Here is a 19261-nt window from a genome sequence, read left to right on the forward strand (position 1 = left end):
TTCATTATAGAAAACTATAAAAATAAACTAATACATAACAGAATATGAAGCCACATATTCTATAAAAATATTATTTGAAAACTGCCTTAAGCAAAATATTAAATATAATTCGGTGCATAATTTTTTGAAAATATATTCTTAGAATTATTTCCTAATCTTATTTCTACTTCTTTTAATAACTTATATAAGTGCTAAAGATGCATGTTATATTTATAATATATGAAATTAACCTGACAACACATACCAATGAAACCTTTATTGGTATTATTTGTTTGAGAATTATGAAAATCTTAAAATTTTGATTAACTAGTGATCTCTAATTCATTAATCAAAAATATATAACCTTTCTAATACCAAAAATATAGATATAATCCGTTCATAACATATAAACAGAATTTATTATATACTATTAATAAAATAATATCATATATTTATGTAGATGATAATTATCATACTTTTTTTAAAAAACTGTTTGATATCTAATATATAAATATTATTAAAAATCTAAACTATTAAGACTAAGTACACTTTGTATATAGTCCTGACCTTTCCGCAAAAATTACCACTCTATGCCACTGGAATTAAAACTCAGCGTATACATTTATTTAGTAAACCAAGACCATTGTTTTCTGTATTAGTAAACTATCTAATTATAATTAACATCATACCACTATCCTACCAATCATTTAAAATAGTTAGTAACAGATATAATTAAAAAAAAACAGTAGTAAACCAGAACATTACAAAAACCATCTTAATCATCGTTATTGTCATTCTAAATTCTAAAACATACAACATCGAATTCAATTGTGATACTACCTTAGTTCATCTTTGTCTACTGAATCTATAGTCAATAGAGACACTCCTACATAGCTTTCCAGAATTACACTTAAACATCTAATATCGGTTTAGATAATTTTCTGGTTTATGTTGGTATGCAGAATCAAAACCCCAATTTTGATCGCTACAACTCCATGTCATTGTCGAGTCAATTAATCTTGACAATATCAATATGTAGATCATAAGTTATATCATTATTAATTAACCAAAGTTAACTTAAACAAGTCGATAATATTCTAAACGAATATACTTGCCCAAATTTATTCCTATTTTGAAGCATTCTCCATAACAATAGCGATGTCAATCAAATACGAAAAGATTTTTAAGTTATTGTAATCTTGCCAATCATAAGACAGAATAAAGATTAGAACAACTAATCGTTTCAAAATCAAGTTCAACCTAAATATACAAACTCGAACCTGTATCCCAAAATCTCCAGTATTCATCAGTAGATCTAGAATATGGCTCTCCATTAAGTGAAAACTTCATAGCTGTTTGTGCACTTCTCGCCAGCAAAACGGACGGCGACGACAAGCAGATAGGTTGAAGAAACAGAACTTTCTACGGGAACAAAAAAAGACGTACAAGACATTTTTTTTGTTTTTTCCCGGAAATAATAGTTTTATGGGCTTCCTTGAATGTTTAAGGTCCAATATCATTTTTCTTAAATATGATTTTCCTATTTATAATTCATAACAAAAAGGCCCAATTCATTTTATGTATTCCGGCTTGCTATAGATTGTCTATAAAAATGTTTAGTTAATATTGTTGCTGTCTAAATATTTTTTTTTAAGATACATATCAAATATTTAAATATAAATTTTTACTCACTACATTTATAGTATAATTTTATACAACACACATTCTCTCAACAAAATACTCTATAATTAAACATTTTAATGTCAAATGTTACCAAGTAAAATTTAAAAAGATACAATAAAAGAAGTATACAACCTGATAATTAAGAAATAGATTGAGAACAAAATTACAAAAATACACCAATGTCAGACAATAAATAATCTATGAAACACAATTATATTTTTACAACAAACAAAAACATTTAATTATATAGAATATGTCCGCGCGGATCAAAGGCTAGTATTTATTAAAATCATTCTCATCTACAATATGAAAAATTCGTTTTTATATAATAATAATAAATAAAATAGTATATGAAATATTGTAATTATCATGTTTCCAAATTTAAAATTAAGAATATTTATAGAAATATTGACTAAATTTAAGAATTATGGAGAAGATGACAAGTAATCAAATTTACTTCTCAAACGATAGCAGTGTCGAAAATGCGGGCGCCTAGCCGCATAATTGGTCAATGGCATGCCAACGCCCCGATTATAACCCAAGAAATCAGTCAATGAAAGCGATTAATCGGGTTTTTAATCGATTTAATCCGCCTAAACCCGAATAATTCTTTTCTATTTGGCTGATTATAGGCTTATATTTAAAGCTCAATTGCAAGCAATTACTGAAAATAGTTGGTGATCGAACCAGGGACCTCAAGCTGCACAATCATCTTCGCACAATCGAACTATGATGTCTCAATGTGCATTTGAATGTTTACATTCATATTTGTAAATATTTATATATTTATTATTTTAAAAATATTAGAAAACTAATCTCAGATTATTCCCGATTAATCTCCAATTTTTCACCAATGCGCTAACTGTGAACCGACTGCCCGACTAACGCCCGGAACACTAGTATAGATGAGTGTTGTTTCCTTTCTCATAATTGTAACCAGTGCGTCTCCAGGAACACTGCAACTGATGGAAATTCTGTGTTGTGTTTTTTATAATATTTAGAAACTCTTGAGAAAATAATTAAAAAGTTTTTTTCCTTGAAATCATCAAAACCACAATTGTAACTTGAAAAAAACAAACACTAAAACGAAAATGAGAAAACAACTCCAGTTGATACGAATAGAAACGACCAACAACTCCACTTCAATCCATGCACTTCATCCTCTCTAAGCAACAAGCGTGGAGGCAGTAGTAGACTCGCTGCAAAAAAAAAAAAAGCATATTCAAGAATCTTTAATTAACAAAATAATAAGAAAAAGAACCAACGCATTGATCAAGATTGGGTAGGTTATAAGGTGCACTTACTACTTCCAGACTGGAGGAAGCTTCTTGGTCTTCTTGTAATAGCGAGCAAGGCGGTGGATCCTGCTCTCGACAAGAATCAACCTGAACTTGGAATCCTTGTCTTTCCTGTTCCTCTCCAAATGCTTGCGGATAGCAACTGCTTTCTTGATCAAATGGTACAGATCCTCAGGAATCTCAGGAGCAAGACCTATCAAAGACAACAATGAAACTATTTAAGTTTCTTCCTGCTTATCCATAGCATATTGATACACAAATGATCAAGGATTAAAACACAAACCGTGGGCTTTGAGAATACGCAAGATCTTGTTTCCGGTAACGCTCTTGACCTGAGGGATACCGTGAGAGTCACGAAGAATGACACCAATCTGAGATGGAGTCAAACCCTTCTTTGCAAATTTGCAAATTGACTCATCAACCTGTTTCAACATTACAATGATCAGACCCAAGTCTTACAAAATCAACACAGGCATTTCTCAGACAATGGAACCAAAAAAAAACATTTCCTCATCGCAGTTACGTAAACAGAAAGCCTAAAACCAAATTAAAGTTCCAGAGCTAAAGAAGCTAACGTGTTCCGACAAAACCCAAATAAAACACCAAATCAAAATCTAAAAAATGTCGGAGAAAGTGTTACGTCGAGTGCAGTGGTCTTGAGCCAAGTAGGAGGTGAACGCTTGTACGGCAAAGCAGATGCGGAGATTCCCTTTCTACACGACACAAAAAATGAGAAGAAGAGATGAGAATTCACATAAAACACCTGAATCGAAGCGAAAACAGATACGAACTATGACGAACCCTCTTGAATGCATACGCCCCATCTTGAACAACTTAAAAGGGTTTCTTCACTAATGTCTCGATGAGATCTTTGCTGCTTGCCTGCGCGTCGAGGGAGAGTATAGAGCTTTATATACTAAACCCTAATTTCTTAATTGGGCCTACGATTCGTTGGCTATTGGGCGTTTGGTCTTGTTTGTAATAGCCTATATAAAAAGGCCTAATGTTAAAAATAAGCCCTTTAATCTCTATGTTGTTTTTAACTTAAATTGATTACTGTGGTTTTAGTACGATTGGTTAACTAGGATACCCGCTCGATTTTGACTTTTTTTTTTATTCAGTTACAAAATATAAGAACTGTTCTACTATTTATGGAATTATAATAGCTTTATGTGTTTTTCTTAGTTTTTAATTTTATCCGGATGCTAGAGTTAAGAATTGCCCCAGTAATAAAAAAATGGATTTGGTTTGGTTATGTTTTGAAATAATTTTAGATGATTTTGGATTAGTATGGATTAGGGCTGTTTAATATGGTAAAATCTTACCAAACCGAACTGAAATAGACAATATGGTTTGGTTTTTATATATACCATATAAACTGAATGGATATGGATATGGTTTGGTATATAACCGAATAAACCGAATAGAACCGAGTAAAAGTAGAAACATGTAAATATGTATCTATTTTATAACAACACATGAAAATCTATTTGTTACATAAGTTAAATTTTTGTTGATAATTATTACCATAATTTTATAGTAATAAAGAACTCTAATTTTTAAAACACTTGAACTATAATTAAATAACAATATATCGCAATTCAAGCTTCTTATTTTCGGCGAAAAAAAGCTTCTTATTTTCTAAGTTTTTTTAAAAAAATATTTTTACTTTATTTTAGTATTGACTAAATTGAAGTGAAGGTTATAAATTTGATAGACAATAATTAGTGGAAATTTTTCACAATTTTTTTTCATCTATAAATAAACAGAGTTTCGTGTTTAATCGAAGAAGCATGACTTTGATGAACACTAAATATGGAAGAGTGGAAATACTTTTCTTTCATGTTTTTGTTTTGTTTCTTATTTTTTTTTCAAAATTTCAAGCTTTGATTTTAATTATATATTTGATTATTTTAATTGATGGTAGAAGCGTTTTTACTTTTTGTTCATCTATTTAAATATATAATATATTTTTTAATAAATGACTGTGTTGACACTCTAAAATTCATATAGTATGATTTCAAACTAAATAATTATGTTTTGGTATAAAACCGAATAAATCGAAAACCGACGGTATATAAACAGAACCGAACCAAAGTAAACATGGATTTAAAATGACAGTTATATTTTACTAACCGAAATACTGAAAACCAAAATAAACCGAATCGAAACCGAACCGATATCCGGATTGAACACCCCTAGTATGGATAATTTGGGTGATTTGGGTGATTCATATAAAGTATTTGGATGAACATATTATATGTGATTTGGGTGATTCATATAAAGTATTGGTATTTTTGATAATTTTTGGGGGTAAATACCATATTGACTATAACTATGAATGTGGAATTTGTGTTAATTTTTCACTATTTAGTTATCTTGGATTTAATATGAAGAATATATTCACTATTTAATTTTTACTAAGGGTAAAAATTTCTCCATGAAAAGTGGTATTATGAATGTGGTATTTATGACAATTTCTCACTATTTAATTATCTTGGATTTAACATTTTATCATCTTGAATATCTTTATGATTTCTATTTTAGTTTTGTAAGAGCATCTCCAACCCATCCTTATTTCTACTTCTATAATATCATTTAGAGTTATCACTAAAATAGAGATTGCTATTTTTCTCTATTTAGACCATCTCCAATGTATTTTCTTATTTTTACCTCTAAAATAGAGGAACTCTATAATAGAGATGTGTTTTGCTATAATGTATTTCTCTAAAATAGAAATCTCTAAATATAGAGTAAAATATAGAATAATGTTATTTCTTATTTTATAAATAGAGAAAAAAATAACAATTTCTATTTTAAAGGTAAAAATAGAGATGAGTTGGATTGATTTTAACTATAAATGCTATTAAATAGGTATAAATAGAGATTGGTTGGAGATGCTATTATAAAATAAGAAATAGTATTCCTCAATATTTACTCTATATTTAGAGATCTCTATTTTAGAGAAATATATTGGAGCAAAACATATCTCTATTATAGAATTCTTCTATTTTAAAAGTAAAAATAGGAAAATACATCGGAAATTGTTTAACACGTCATTTTGGACTCTGCATTTTTTCTTTTCTCAGATGTACCCAACCATGTTTTAGAATTTGATGATATCGCTGAAGCGATGAGCGAGATATTTGTCTTTGCAAGTTTTGTCTGAAAAGTGTGATAATGCATATGCCTAAAGTTGGGTTTACTCTTTTAAGTTGCGATTATCAATACCTTTAGTGTGTTTTTACTTTGATTATATCATTATGTCAGGAGTTATACAATAACAACCTATCAATAAATTTGAAGTTAAAGGTTTAGAGAAACGTAATAATGTATAAGAGTGAGAATCGTGAAAGAAAAAGAGAAAACTTCTAAAGATATGTATTGTCGATGAGATATATTGTTAATTAACTAAAAGTACACACTTGTCTTGGTAACATGGTAGCAGCATTTAACCTTTAGATTTTTTTTTTTGTTTGCAACTGAATTAACCTTTAGTTAACCTATAAATAACAAACAAATAAATAACGAATAAATAAATAATCACTACAAAAAAACACTTGTTTAACATCGCTTATTTTGTATATTTGCATTACTTATAAATGATGTCAAAAAGTTTTGCATCATTTAATTAAAAGACTCTGAAAGTGGTGATGCAAATAATTTACATCATTTTATTAACAATTGATATAAAAAATTATATTATTTGCATTAGTTATTGTAAATGATGTTAATATGTATCAATTGCAAAAAAATGATATTAATACATACATCAATTAATTTAAAATGATGTTAATGTTAATATCAGTTAAAATAAATGATTTTAATTAAATTAAAATAAATAAAATAAAATTGATTTCAATTTAAAAGTAATTTAATAATTTTGAAATTTAATTTGAAATATTATTGTCACTTTTAAATTACTAACGCCAATTTTTTTTTGTAATTTACTAACAACGTCAATTAAGTCAATAAAGTATGATGTATAGAAAATGTTTTTGTATTCATAATTTTTTATTGAAAATACAAATATAAAGGACAGAAAATCATTAAAATATATACAGATAAGTCTCAAGAAAAGAAAGGAACTGAAAGAAAGAAAAAGATTGTAAAACAAGCCATGAAAACTCTTCACTCGAGATTCTTCTTTCTTTTCTTCTTGTATAATTCCATCTTCTCTTTGACTCATATTTCTGGACGCTCTTGATTAGCCATTTCTCCTGGATAATACATCAACACCTGACCAGAAGTAATTTCCTCCTCCAAAGGCCTTATGCTTCTGTTGAAGTCAATTTCTCTGGAAACATAAAAGGCCAGAAGAGAAAAGTAAGAAGAAGAAAAATAATACCTTTTAAAAGATTACTATCGAATTTGTTGGAAACAGAATCGTCGTCATCATATAAGAAACAAAATGGTTCATGCCACCAATGGTGTATGGGACGATACTCCCATAAGAAAAAAAGTTAGATGGTTTGTTGATTTATCGGTTTTTTAATAACAAGTAAACTCCTAAAAGAAGTCTAGTAGAAGAGACGAAGTGGGAGTTTGAATAGAAAAAAAAGGAGACGAAGTGGGGATCTAGATCTTAAGAAAAGAATATGCTTTTGGATAAAAACTGCTCAGAACAAAATTCAATTAAATTAGTGCCACAAAAATGAAACTAAAGCAACAAAATCTTAACAACATCGTAATATTTGGCTTTAAAAAAACAACTAGACTAAGTTAATACGTTTTATATCAGAACAAATGTTTTAAATGATGCAAATTAAGAAAAAAAAATAAGGCCAGTTTATTAAGTTGATGTTAAAATAAAATATAATTACATACTTTTTAATGATTTTCTGTCCTTTATATTTGTATTTTCAATAAAAATATGCGTAATCTTATCACAGAGTGAATCAAGTAACACAATTATCTTGAGTTTTGTAAGAAAAAACAAAAAAATCGAGCTTCGTGGTCTGGTGGTAAAGGAACCTCGGCTGAGGTGCCCACCATCACGAGTTCGAGACCCGGCCACGGAATGACTTAGGCCCCCTAATGGGTACAGACGTAAGCTGGTTCCGGGTTCAGTGGGATTAGTCGGTTGGTCACGGCCGCCGGATCACCTAGTGATTAAAAAAAAAAAAAAAATTATCTTGAGTTTACGTCACAGTCATAGAACCGAGACCACTGTGTCACTGTAGCAGAATCGAAATGGTTACATTTTTAATGTGATGTATAATGTATTTGATGCATTTGGTATGCTAGGGTTGAATGACTTTAATTGATCTATCACTACGAATCAATTATTTGAGGGAGGAGCTGTGCATAGGTATGGTAATGGCATACATTGGTCAACTGTGTGAACAAAATTAAATATCTGCCAACTATTTTCACCATATTCAAAGATTTAATTCATATCATATTTTAAATACCGATCGTATAATATGACATGAGTTTTGTTCGATATAAGAGCATCATTATCCCTAAATCCCTTAAAAGGTATTTTAGTTAATTTTTAATAGTTTTTAAATTGTAAAAGTGAGTTAAGAGACTTAGAAAGAGATTTGAACATTTAGGTGGTTTATTGCAAGTTTCTTAACTATGGATTCTTAAAAAAAAAATTATAGAACAGCAAAAACAACAATCTGAGCAGGTGATCAGATCGCAGCAACCACAGGAATGAAAAAGAACCTACATCATCTTTGAGCTAGGTGATTGTTGCTTTTGAGAAAACATAATCTGAGCCTGTTGATATATAGATTCACAAGTCCATAAGATAAAGAGACAAGATTGATCACCTGCTTTGCCCAGTCTTGAGCCTGTTGTCTAACTTTCTCCATCGACAATGACTTCCCAGTTCCACGGCAGCCACATATGTACAAACTCCCAGCCTTCTTCTGTTCCGTGCAAGCTTTTACAAACTCTAAAACACGTCTTTTCTCGTCCTCACGGCAAACAACAGTTGATGGTGCCTTGGAAACGTGCAATGCCTCCTTCACAGCTTTCATTTGATCATCATCTGTGCATTACACTTGTACATCAACAAAACTGAGAGCATTGAAATCAATACGACACTGAAGTTTCATGTATACCTCTAGGATTCCACTTCGATTTAACATCTAAACAATCAAATAGCTTTCCATTAGATTCTTTCTCAACCTCCTGCAATCGTATAATCAATAATAAATCAAATTATAAAATTCCAGAAATAATTCGATCTAATGATGATGATACATCCAATAAGAACTTCAATCGGATTGATTCCATTCGTAACTAAACAAGTCTTAATCGCTAGAAATTACCGTTATAGGCGTCCTTGGGCTTGAAACAGCACATCGTCGATGAGATTTCCATTTCATCGGCATCGAGACCTCGGTTACTGCAACCTCCGCGGCGGAATCGGATCTCAGCTTCCGCTTTCGAGGAGTGTTGACTCGCCAATCGTCTTCTCCGATCTCCTCCATACGAAAAATGGAGACGTTTCGAGAGAGAGAAATGACGAAACGAGAATACGCTCCCCCTCTCTCCTCTCATTTTGCCTACACATGTTCCCTAAAAACGTCTCTTGTTAAGCCAAAATAAGAGACGTGTTTTCCATTTATTTGTATTTTTGATTTTCTTTTAAACATAGGAACCCCCCTACATACGCCCGATAAAGATGCTCTAACTCACGGTTTGTATGCACAGAAAATAGTATTCGTTATTACACAGATTTAAGTGTTTTCATGTCAAAAAATAAACTTTAATTGTTCTTCATATATAAAATACATTAAAATGTAATCATTAGCTTGCATACTGTTTGTATCATGGACACTTCTTCGTTTTGTCTTCCCGTGTTAGGTGAGACAAAAGAAATAATCAGATCTGACCTTTTATATTTGAATTTTCTGAATTCAAAATGTGGATTTTAATATATACGACAACAAAATTGTTGTTTACTATAGTTTCGTATTGCTTAACGTAGCGCAAATGTACATATACAAAATAGATGTTTCTGGTTTACAAAGGGGAAAATCTGCAGATCTTAGATCTAGATTCAAATTTTGAATTTTTTTCTCCTTGTTTTTTTTTCATCTGAGCAATGTATGGAACACAAGAAGATCTCATATCTTGAAGCCACCGTCTGCGCTCGTCCGTCTTGTTACTCCATTCTAAGTCTCGTATGAAGCAGCTCAACCTTCTCATGGCTCCTTTGGTGATTTCGTCTTTTCAGTCGCAACTCCGCCCTCCGTCTCGACTACGCACTCCACCCTCCGTCTCGACTCCGCACTCCGTCTCCTCCGTTCGTCTCGACTCCGACCTCCGTGTCCTTTGTTTCCACTCCGCCCTCCGACTCGGAGTCGCGACTCCACCCTCCGACTCCTCTGTTTTGACTCCGCAATCCGTCTCCTCCGTCTCGACTCCGCCCTGCGTCTCATCTGTCTCGACTCCGCCTTGCGCCTCCTCCGTCGCAACTCCAAGTCCGTCCTCCTCCTGATCCGCCACCGTGTACGTATCTCCCTGTGCTACCTGAAGCTTGCTCTCCGCCAAAACCACCGGATCCTCCTGACGTACCGTTCAATCTCGTGCTTCTTCTTCTAATTGATGGTGTTATTTCTCTGGTGTATGTTGATGACACATGTTTTGTCTCAAAGTGCTTGTCTCCTGCAGTATGCAGTGTGTTCCTTTACTGGTACGTTGATTGGAGTCTTCACCATTTTTCTCCCATAGATTTCATATATCCTCCTCTCCAGTTCATTATGCTTGTCATAGTGTTTGTTGATTCAACAATGGGTTGCCCCATCCCCATCCCCATCCCCAACTCCATCTCCGTCTCTCTTCCTCTTCCATTAATCCAGGTGTTATCTCAGAGATTTTTTAACTTAATATTAGGTGATGAGTTGATATCATTGGTTTGGTATCTTGAACTCTCCTTTGATCTATCTCTGTTTCTCGCCTTGGTGCGGCCCTTTACTGCAGTATGCAGTCCCTTTACTGCAGTATGCAGTTCTATCTTTGTGGTATTCAAGTCCTTATGTGCTCAGTTTCAGCTTAATGGATTGATGCCTCACATATCCACTCATCATGTGAATCGGATCGTTTACTGTCCGGTTTCCGCTTTTATGGAATTTGTTCTTCTCCCAATTTCATCATCTACTTTATGTGGTTTTGGTGTAGGGAATGTATTGTTGAAGATTAGAGATACTTCTAACACTGAAGTTCTAATCAACGGCTTTGTAGCCATGTTGAAGATTGTTGATTGTGCACTTGTTGCTGCTTCAATCTTGGGATTTATATCACTGATCATGGTCACTAATTTCCAAGGCTTCATCTTACTTTACAGCTGGATAGTCGCTGAGATTAGAGGATTTCTCGACATCATTAGTTGTTTAAGTGTTTTGTATGCCCATATCTTTCTATGTTGCATTTGCTTCTTTGTAATAGCTGTTTGTTGTTTGCCATGGATGGCTTCGTCTTCGTGTACACCCACTTTCTCCATTTATGGAGAGTAAGACTTTTATAAAAGTAAGGTTTGATAAAAAAAAAAAAACGTAGCGCAAATGTTAATTGAAAACTTGAAATACGTGATGAAGCTACTTAACTAATTGGCACGCGTATATGTAGCGTTGGACCAGTTTTAGATATATTAAATCAAAGAAAGCATCGAACAAACACGAGTTTCGTTTTTCAACGTCTGAGTATACGAGACGAAGAAAACATAGACTTATAAATAGTATTGCTATTTATAGCTCCACTTAGATTTAGACACGATATGTAACAAAACAAAATACATAGATGTGCACAAAAACAAAACAAGGATGATAGTCCGTTGAATGCGGTGCCTACCAAGTACCAACATATTCAATATTATGATCATTATTTGAATTTTTATTGTTACAATAGTAGTATGAAACATCGTACTCATGCAGTCATGCATCCAAACAAAATGTGACAGGCTGGGATTTGCTACCTGTGACTGTGAGCCTTTCTCTTATAGACGAAGACGATTCAAACACTTGTATAAGAAGTGACCTTGATGATAACATATTATTGTTATGTATTTAACTTCTATAAATTTACCACTAAGGACCTAAGGTCTTATATAGTGACATGAGACAGATTACCTGAAAGTTTCTTTATAATTTTTTTTTTTTTTTTTGTCCGGACGAGTGGAAGGACGGGCATGTGGTGGCAACTACCATACGGGTTCGATCCTCCCCATGCGGAAACTACCCTGCCTCATCTGGACACCAAAGCGGATACTGGGCCTTCGGGCTCAGGGAAAAACCTCCCGGGTGAAGCTGGCCTGCTGCCTGACCGGGCCCAGGGATTGACCCGCGAAGCGGGGAACCCTGGATTACAAAAAAAAAAAAAATTATATTTTTGCTTCTAAACATCATACAACGCAAAACACTACGAGGATTTTTAACTTTGGTACGTTTAGTAGATGTACTAATTAAAGCTAACTGGTCATAGATTAGTTGTTTCTGTGCGAATTCAGAAACTTGAATGTTTTCTAGCTACATGTCAATGATGTCATCATACACACAGAGAAATGACTGCACTAACTAAAGAGTTATAATGGACACATTACTTTACGATAAGTCTCAGTCTCACTCAAAACTACAATGATTTCATTCTGTCAAACGACACACACGCACAGAAATATTATTACATATATGACTGTATATCATTCAGACATCCACCTCTACCGACGAAGTAATAGATTACAAAAAAGGAAACGAGATATCTTAAAGGAGCCCTATAGCCTTTTGCTTTATTCGCTTGCTTTATGTCTTTCTTGTTTCTGTAAACTCACATGTTATACTTTAGAGTAGAGTGAGGTGTTGGTCCATTTACAATTTGATGTGATCAAATCAAGAACATAGCAAAACATTATCTCAAGAGAGGTTCACATGTTTTTTTTAAATAACTTATATTTGATTAATCGTGTAAAACAAAATGTTCACATGTTGCTTCTATTGACTTGCCTCCATCGTCTGCTTTGTCCCATTTGATGTACTCTTTGCCCATGCCTCTTGGATGCCTCTTTATCTTTCTTTTTATTTAAAAAAAAAACTGTATTACAATATATATATATAATATAACGTACTCTTGTTTCATTCATGTAACAATTATTTGCAGCAAATATAATAATTCAGTGGAATAATGTCAAATGCCACCTATCTTTGTTCCTTATTCCCCATGTGAACATATAAGCTTGATATCAGGTTATATTATATTGTACATATCACATAGGTAAGGATATTTACTCACGATGATCTTGAAATCACAAATACAACTATAATCTAATCAGAACCGGTCCTGAAAATTTGGAGGCTCTAAACCATTTAATAAATATTTAAAAAAATTAGAAATCTATTTACATATAAAAAATTTCAAAAAATTTGGAGATCTAAAGCGAAAGTTTTATTAGGTTTTGTCCAGGACCGGTCCTGAATCTACTTTGAAATGAGATAAAACAAAACATATGTGAATATTTTATTTGTACAAACATTTTCCCAAAGAAACTTGAACTAAACTAACGTGTATAAATTGTTCATGGAGTATAAAACAAATGAGGTTTTTTTTTCATAGTGGAATGAAGCATTTATGAATTCACTTATTATTTCATATTAATGTTAGCAAACCCTAGCTTCAGTGGATATATGAAAAAGTTAAAACAATGATATGCAAAAGTACAATTTTATAGCTGGTGCACTGAAAAAGAAACAACTTTTCTTACCATTAAATCTTAGTGAGAGTTGGCATCATTTTAAATTTTGAAAATAATAAAAAAGCTAGATTCGCCTAACTATTACTGTACTATACTGAAAAGTCTTTAAAAAGAATCTTTTACTTAGAAAAATAAAATGTTTTGACTCTTCAAAAACCAAAAAAGAGAGTCATTATCTTCTTCATCACTCTCACACACACACTCTCTCTCTCTTCTCTTCAAACAAACATGGTTTCCCCTGTCTCACTCTCCCTCATCCTCTCCTTCTCCTTCCTCTTCCTTTCACATTCACAATCTTCGCCATCAGAGCTCGACATTCTCCTCGACATCAAATCCTCTCTCGACCCACAGAAACGCTTCCTCACTTCATGGACTCCAGACTCCGACCCTTGCTCCCCCGGCTCCTTCGACGGTGTCGCCTGCGACGGAAACCGCCGCGTAGCTAACATATCTCTCCAAGGAATGGGTCTAACCGGAACCATCCCTCCTTCCATCGGTCTCCTCACTAGCTTAACCGGTTTATACCTTCACTTCAACTCCTTAACCGGTCAGATTCCTAAAGATATCTCAAATCTACCTTTCCTCGCCGATTTATACCTCAACGTCAACAATCTCTCCGGCGAAATCCCTCCTCAAATCGGAGACTTAGACAATCTTCAAGGTCAGTCTTGTTTATGCATGCGTTCTTGAATTAGTCTTAACTCATTTATACTTCATTTATTACAGTAACAAGATCTTAAGTGTGTCCGGTTTGGTTTTCCTTCCTCTGTTTTTTTTTAAATGTATATTCCAGAGTTTTGACACATGTTAAAAAAATATCTTAAATTTTGATCATAACTGTATTGTTTTTTAATGAACTATTTTTATAATTTTTAATCAATCAAAATCTAATAATTTTTTTTATATAGTTTACAATTTACTATTATTACATAATAAAAATTGTATTAAAATGCATATTTTCATATATTTTTTTTTTAAAAGGAAGGAATATAACAGTAGATAAAAAGAGCTAGTCTTGTAACTGGTTTAGGTTCTATATTGTTTTTTTGCAGTTCTTCAGTTATGTTACAACAAGTTAAGTGGGAGTATACCAACACAGTTAGGTTCTCTCAACAAGATCACTGTCTTGGCTTTACAGTATAACCAACTCTCCGGTGCTATACCGGCAAGTTTAGGCGATATCCGTACGTTAACGAGGCTTGATTTGAGCTTCAACGATCTCTTTGGTCCTGTTCCGGTTAAACTCGCCGGTGCTCCTCTGCTTGAAGTTTTAGACATTCGCAACAACTCCTTCTCCGGCTTTGTTCCCTCTGGTAAAAAATACTTAGATAACCGAACCAAACCAACGGCATAACCGGATCGAACCGGATCTAATTTCCTGCTTTCTTTTGGGTGTTTTCAGGTTTGAAGAGGCTAAACAATGGGTTCCACTATACAAACAACCACGGTTTATGCGGAGATGGTTTCACAGATTTGAAACCTTGTACCGGTTCTAACGAACCGAACCTAAACCGTCCCGACCCAACAAACCCGAATACTTTCAGAACAACTAATGATGTTAAACCAGAATCTGCGGACTTACAAAGAAGCAACTGCAGCAACAAAAATGGCGGGTGTTCATCAAAAGCCGCAAAGTCCTCATCTTTAGGAACCGTCATGGGACTAATAGGATCAATACTCGCAGTTGCAATCTTCGGCGGCTCAATGTTCACTTGGTACAGACGTAGGAAACAGAGGATTGGAAGCAGTCTTGATGGTATGGACAGCAGGGTAAGCACTGAGTACAACTTCAAAGAACCTTCCAGAAGAAAAAGCTCTTCTCCGTTGATCAGCTTAGAGTACTCGAGGGGTTGGGATCCCTTAGGTAGAGGACAGAACAGTAACAACAACAGTGCATTGTCTCAAGAAGTCTTTGACAGCTTTATGTTTAATCTAGAGGAGATTGAGAGAGCTACTCAGAGCTTCTCTGAGGTTAATCTGTTGGGAAAGAGTAACGTCTCTTCGGTTTATAAAGGTACCCTTAGAGACGGCTCTGTTGCAGCCATCAAATGTATAGCGAAATCGAGCTGTAAGTCAGATGAATCGGAGTTTCTCAGAGGGTTGAAGATGCTGACGTTGCTGAAACATGAGAACTTAGTGAGGCTTAGAGGCTTTTGCTGCTCTAAAGGGAGAGGAGAGTGTTTCCTTATCTACGAGTTCGTCCCTAATGGTAATCTCTTGCAATATCTTGACGTCAAGGATGAGAGTGGTGATGTTCTTGAATGGACTACTCGAGTTACCATCATAAATGGAATCGCCAGAGGTTAGTTCTTTCTCAAACTAAACTTACTTCTTGTACATGAAGTCTGATAAGTTTTTTTTTCTTCTTCAGGCATTGTTTACTTGCATGGAGAGAATGGGAACAAGCCTGCAATAGTTCACCAGAATCTATCAGCAGAGAAGATCCTCATTGACCATTGGTATAATCCTTCTCTTGCGGACTCTGGTCTCCAGAAGCTTTTCACGGATGATATCGTCTTTTCGAAGCTCAAAGCAAGTGCTGCGATGGGATACTTAGCTCCTGAGTACATAACTACGGGAAGGTTCACTGACAAGAGCGACGTCTACGCCTTTGGTATGATTCTGTTGCAGATACTCAGTGGCAAAAGCAAAATCAGCCATTTGATGATCTTACAAGCTGTAGAGTCTGGAAGACTGAACGAAGATTTCATCGATCCAAATCTTAGAAAGAAGTTCCCGGAGACAGAAGCTGCTCAGCTCTCTAGACTTGGTCTTCTCTGCACTCATGAATCCTCAAACCAGAGACCATCCATGGAAGACGTTGTGAAAGAACTTAATAAACTCTCATGATGTAACAATCTTTATCTCCTTTGTAACTGTAGCTGATGTACTTAGGATGTAAAAAAACAAGTGTGATTGTTTTCAGACCAACCAACATGCGAATGAATATGTTGTGACATTCTCTTCATCTATTTACTCTGTTTTGTTCTTCATTTGATTCACAAGGGGTTGCAGAATAGGTTTACATCATGGTTGCACAATCGTTTTATCTACAAAGAAACTCATGGACTCTTCCATCAAGCTCAATCCAGCTACATCCAGGAATCTTTTCTATCTTTTTTTCTTTCATCATCGTTCTAACTCTGCGAACATCCTTCCACATTCCATTACTAGCATACATGTTGGAGAGAAGCACATATGAGCTAGGATTATAGCCACCCTGCAAAATAAGGTGTTTCGCGACGAGCTCTCCCGTTTCAAACTCCTTATGGTGACTACACGCGGTTAGAAACGTTCTCCATATGACATCGTTTGGCTCAATCGGCATTCCCTCTATTAAGTTTTTGGCTAGCTTTATACTTCCTGATCTCGCTAGTATGTCCACCATACATCCATAGTGTTGCAGTCTTGGTTCTATCTTGTGTTTTCTCCTCATTAGCTCAAAGCAGAGAAGGCCTTCCTTCACCAAACCAGAGTGGCTGCAGGCGTTTAGGACTCCAACGAAAGTGATGTGGTCAGGTTTTATGGAGCGTCTTTCGATCTGCAGAAGCATGTCGAATGCGGATTCGCCGAGACCGTGAACAGCTAGCCCACCAATCATGGCATTCCAATGATCGATACTTTTGCTTTCGATTCCCTCGAAGACCCTCATGGCGTGCTGTATGCTTCCGCATTTCGAGTACATATCGATAAGAGCAACTCCGAGTTTTCCACTTAAAGGAAACTGTTTCTCCACAATGTACAAATGCATATCAATGGCTTTAGATAATCTACCAAGCTGAGCAATTGCAGAGAGAACTATCACTAAACTCGTTTCATCTGGTGTTAAGTGACTCTCCTTTTCCATGTGGTTAAATACTTCAAGAGCTTCCATGTGATACCTGTTTTGAACGTAACCACTCATCATAGAGTTATACGCCACAACATCTCTATGTGGCATTTGGTCAAACAGAGTCTTAGCCACATGAACCAAACCCAACTTCCCATACCCATCGATCATAATAGCCCAAGTAACCACATCCCTTCTTGGCATCACATTGAATAAACCTTTAGCATCCTCGATTCTCCCGTGTTTCACATATCCACCGATCATCGAGTTCCACGAAATCAAGTCCTTCTCCGGCATTTCATCAAACAGCTTCTCCGCCACGTCAACTCCATCTGCTCTCTGAGCATACCCGCCGATCATAGAGTTCCAAGTTATCAAATTCCTCTTCTCCCTCGGCATCAAATCAAACAACTCGCCCGCGGATTCAACCAATCCACATTTAACATACCCGTCAATCATCGAGTTATAAGAAACAGAGTCTCTCTCAGGCATTCTATCGAACACCTGGCGAGCAAACCCTAAAAAGCCACACTTTATGTACAACCCGATCAAGCAGTTTTGCAGAAACAAATCCGACCAAGTTCTAGACTTTATCAACAACCCATGAATCTGCATCCCTTCCTTTACATACCCTAACCTCGAACACGCTTTCAAAGCGAGAGAGATCGAGAATTTGTCGACGGGAACGCCGCTCTCGAGCATCATACAGAGCAAGGACAGAGCTTTTATCGGATCGACTCCGTGAGAGTGAGATTTGATCACCGCGTTCCACAAAAACGGATCTTTCACCTCTCCGGAAGAAGATACATGATGCTCGTGGAAGACACAACGCGCGAATTCAGCGAGCAACGGGCGTCGAGAGGAGGCGGAGGCGAAGGCGAGGACGATCCTCGTCGTGAGATCGGGGTTTTTGATGAGTCCCGTCGTGATCAATCGAGCGTGGAGTTTGTTTAAGTCGTGTGATGTTTTGCAGGTTCCGAGGAGGTGGATGGTGGGTGAAATCGAACTCCATGGATGATGATGAGAGTGCGCGAAGACGAGCATTTCCGTTGGAGATAAAACAGGATTGGGTTTATGTTCCTTCAACGGTTATGTACGAGTCTGAGTCTGTGGAAAATAAGTTAAACGGCGCCGTGTAGTGTTGGCTCTCAAATTGTGGCCCTGAGAATTAGAAAGCATTCAAACCCCACCATGACAACTGTCTAGTAATCAGTTCTTTACAAGTCTTGAGTAGCGTGGCCATTCTTGACCAGACCAGTACTTGAGGTGTTTTTGATAACTATATACCTCTCCTTCATGTCTTTGAACACTTCAAAACATTGAGCCTTAGCCCCATTTTTTGCCATGCATTTGGATCAGCGCATTCCCCAGTACTGCTAGAGTTTTAGATTTTTGTGTAACCATTTTCGTTCCATAAAGATGTTTTGAAAAAGTTTTGATATTTCAAAATATTAGAAGTTTTGATACTTTAAAATTACTTTAACTTTATTGAAAGTTGGTTAACCTATAATATTTTACTATTTATGATTGTTAACTTATTTTCAATTTATATTATTAATGATGTATTCGTGTAAAACATCTTATATTATGGAACGGATGAAGTAATAGTTAAAGGTTTATTTTTTTTAAAATATATATATATATATATATATATTTTAATAAAAAATTAATAAAAAGTCCAAAATATTTTATATGAACATATATTTTTAATTTTATCATAATTTTTAAAAAAATTTACTTACAGCACTTTTTAAAAATAGTTAGTGAAAATTT

General features: G+C 34.7%; 4 protein-coding genes across 5 annotated transcripts; 1 reads left to right on the forward strand and 3 right to left on the reverse strand.

Annotated features, from left to right (window-relative positions):
- Nucleotides 1–2678: 2678 nt before the first annotated feature.
- LOC106390357 (40S ribosomal protein S13-2-like) lies at nt 2679–3884 on the reverse strand. The gene is made up of 5 exons (XM_013830802.3): nt 3762–3884; nt 3601–3673; nt 3244–3382; nt 2967–3153; nt 2679–2861 (listed from the first exon to the last, which is right to left on the reverse strand). Exons 1-5 carry the CDS (start codon nt 3782–3784, stop codon nt 2828–2830), a joined length of 456 nt encoding a protein of 151 aa, XP_013686256.1. The 5' UTR covers nt 3785–3884; the 3' UTR covers nt 2679–2827.
- Nucleotides 3885–6944: 3060 nt separating this feature from the next.
- LOC111205885 (cell division control protein 6 homolog) lies at nt 6945–9543 on the reverse strand. Of its 2 annotated transcripts, none has more exons than XM_022702243.2 (4): nt 9245–9543; nt 9035–9104; nt 8741–8961; nt 6945–7257 (listed from the first exon to the last, which is right to left on the reverse strand). In XM_022702243.2, the coding sequence occupies exons 1-4, from the start codon at nt 9404–9406 to the stop codon at nt 7249–7251; spliced, it is 462 nt and encodes a 153-aa protein (XP_022557964.1). In that variant the 5' UTR covers nt 9407–9543; the 3' UTR covers nt 6945–7248. The 2 variants fall into 2 exon arrangements, with proteins under 2 accessions (XP_022557964.1, XP_022557963.1); XM_022702242.2 differs by having other exon boundaries at nt 6945–8065; nt 9245–9537.
- A 4259-nt stretch (nt 9544–13802) lies between these two features.
- On the forward strand, nt 13803–16618 carry LOC106396173 (LRR receptor-like serine/threonine-protein kinase GSO1). The gene is made up of 4 exons (XM_013836496.3): nt 13803–14320; nt 14712–14972; nt 15062–15961; nt 16031–16618. The coding sequence occupies exons 1-4, from the start codon at nt 13888–13890 to the stop codon at nt 16507–16509; spliced, it is 2073 nt and encodes a 690-aa protein (XP_013691950.1). The 5' UTR covers nt 13803–13887; the 3' UTR covers nt 16510–16618.
- LOC106396174 (pentatricopeptide repeat-containing protein At2g45350, chloroplastic-like) lies at nt 16609–18532 on the reverse strand. Its single transcript, XM_013836498.3, has one exon. It carries the CDS (start codon nt 18530–18532, stop codon nt 16706–16708), a length of 1827 nt encoding a protein of 608 aa, XP_013691952.1. The 3' UTR covers nt 16609–16705.
- Nucleotides 18533–19261: the final 729 nt, after the last annotated feature.

The sequence above is a fragment of the Brassica napus genome, chromosome C4 (genome assembly GCF_020379485.1).
Source record: "Brassica napus cultivar Da-Ae chromosome C4, Da-Ae, whole genome shotgun sequence".
Lineage (NCBI taxonomy): Eukaryota > Viridiplantae > Streptophyta > Magnoliopsida > Brassicales > Brassicaceae > Brassica > Brassica napus.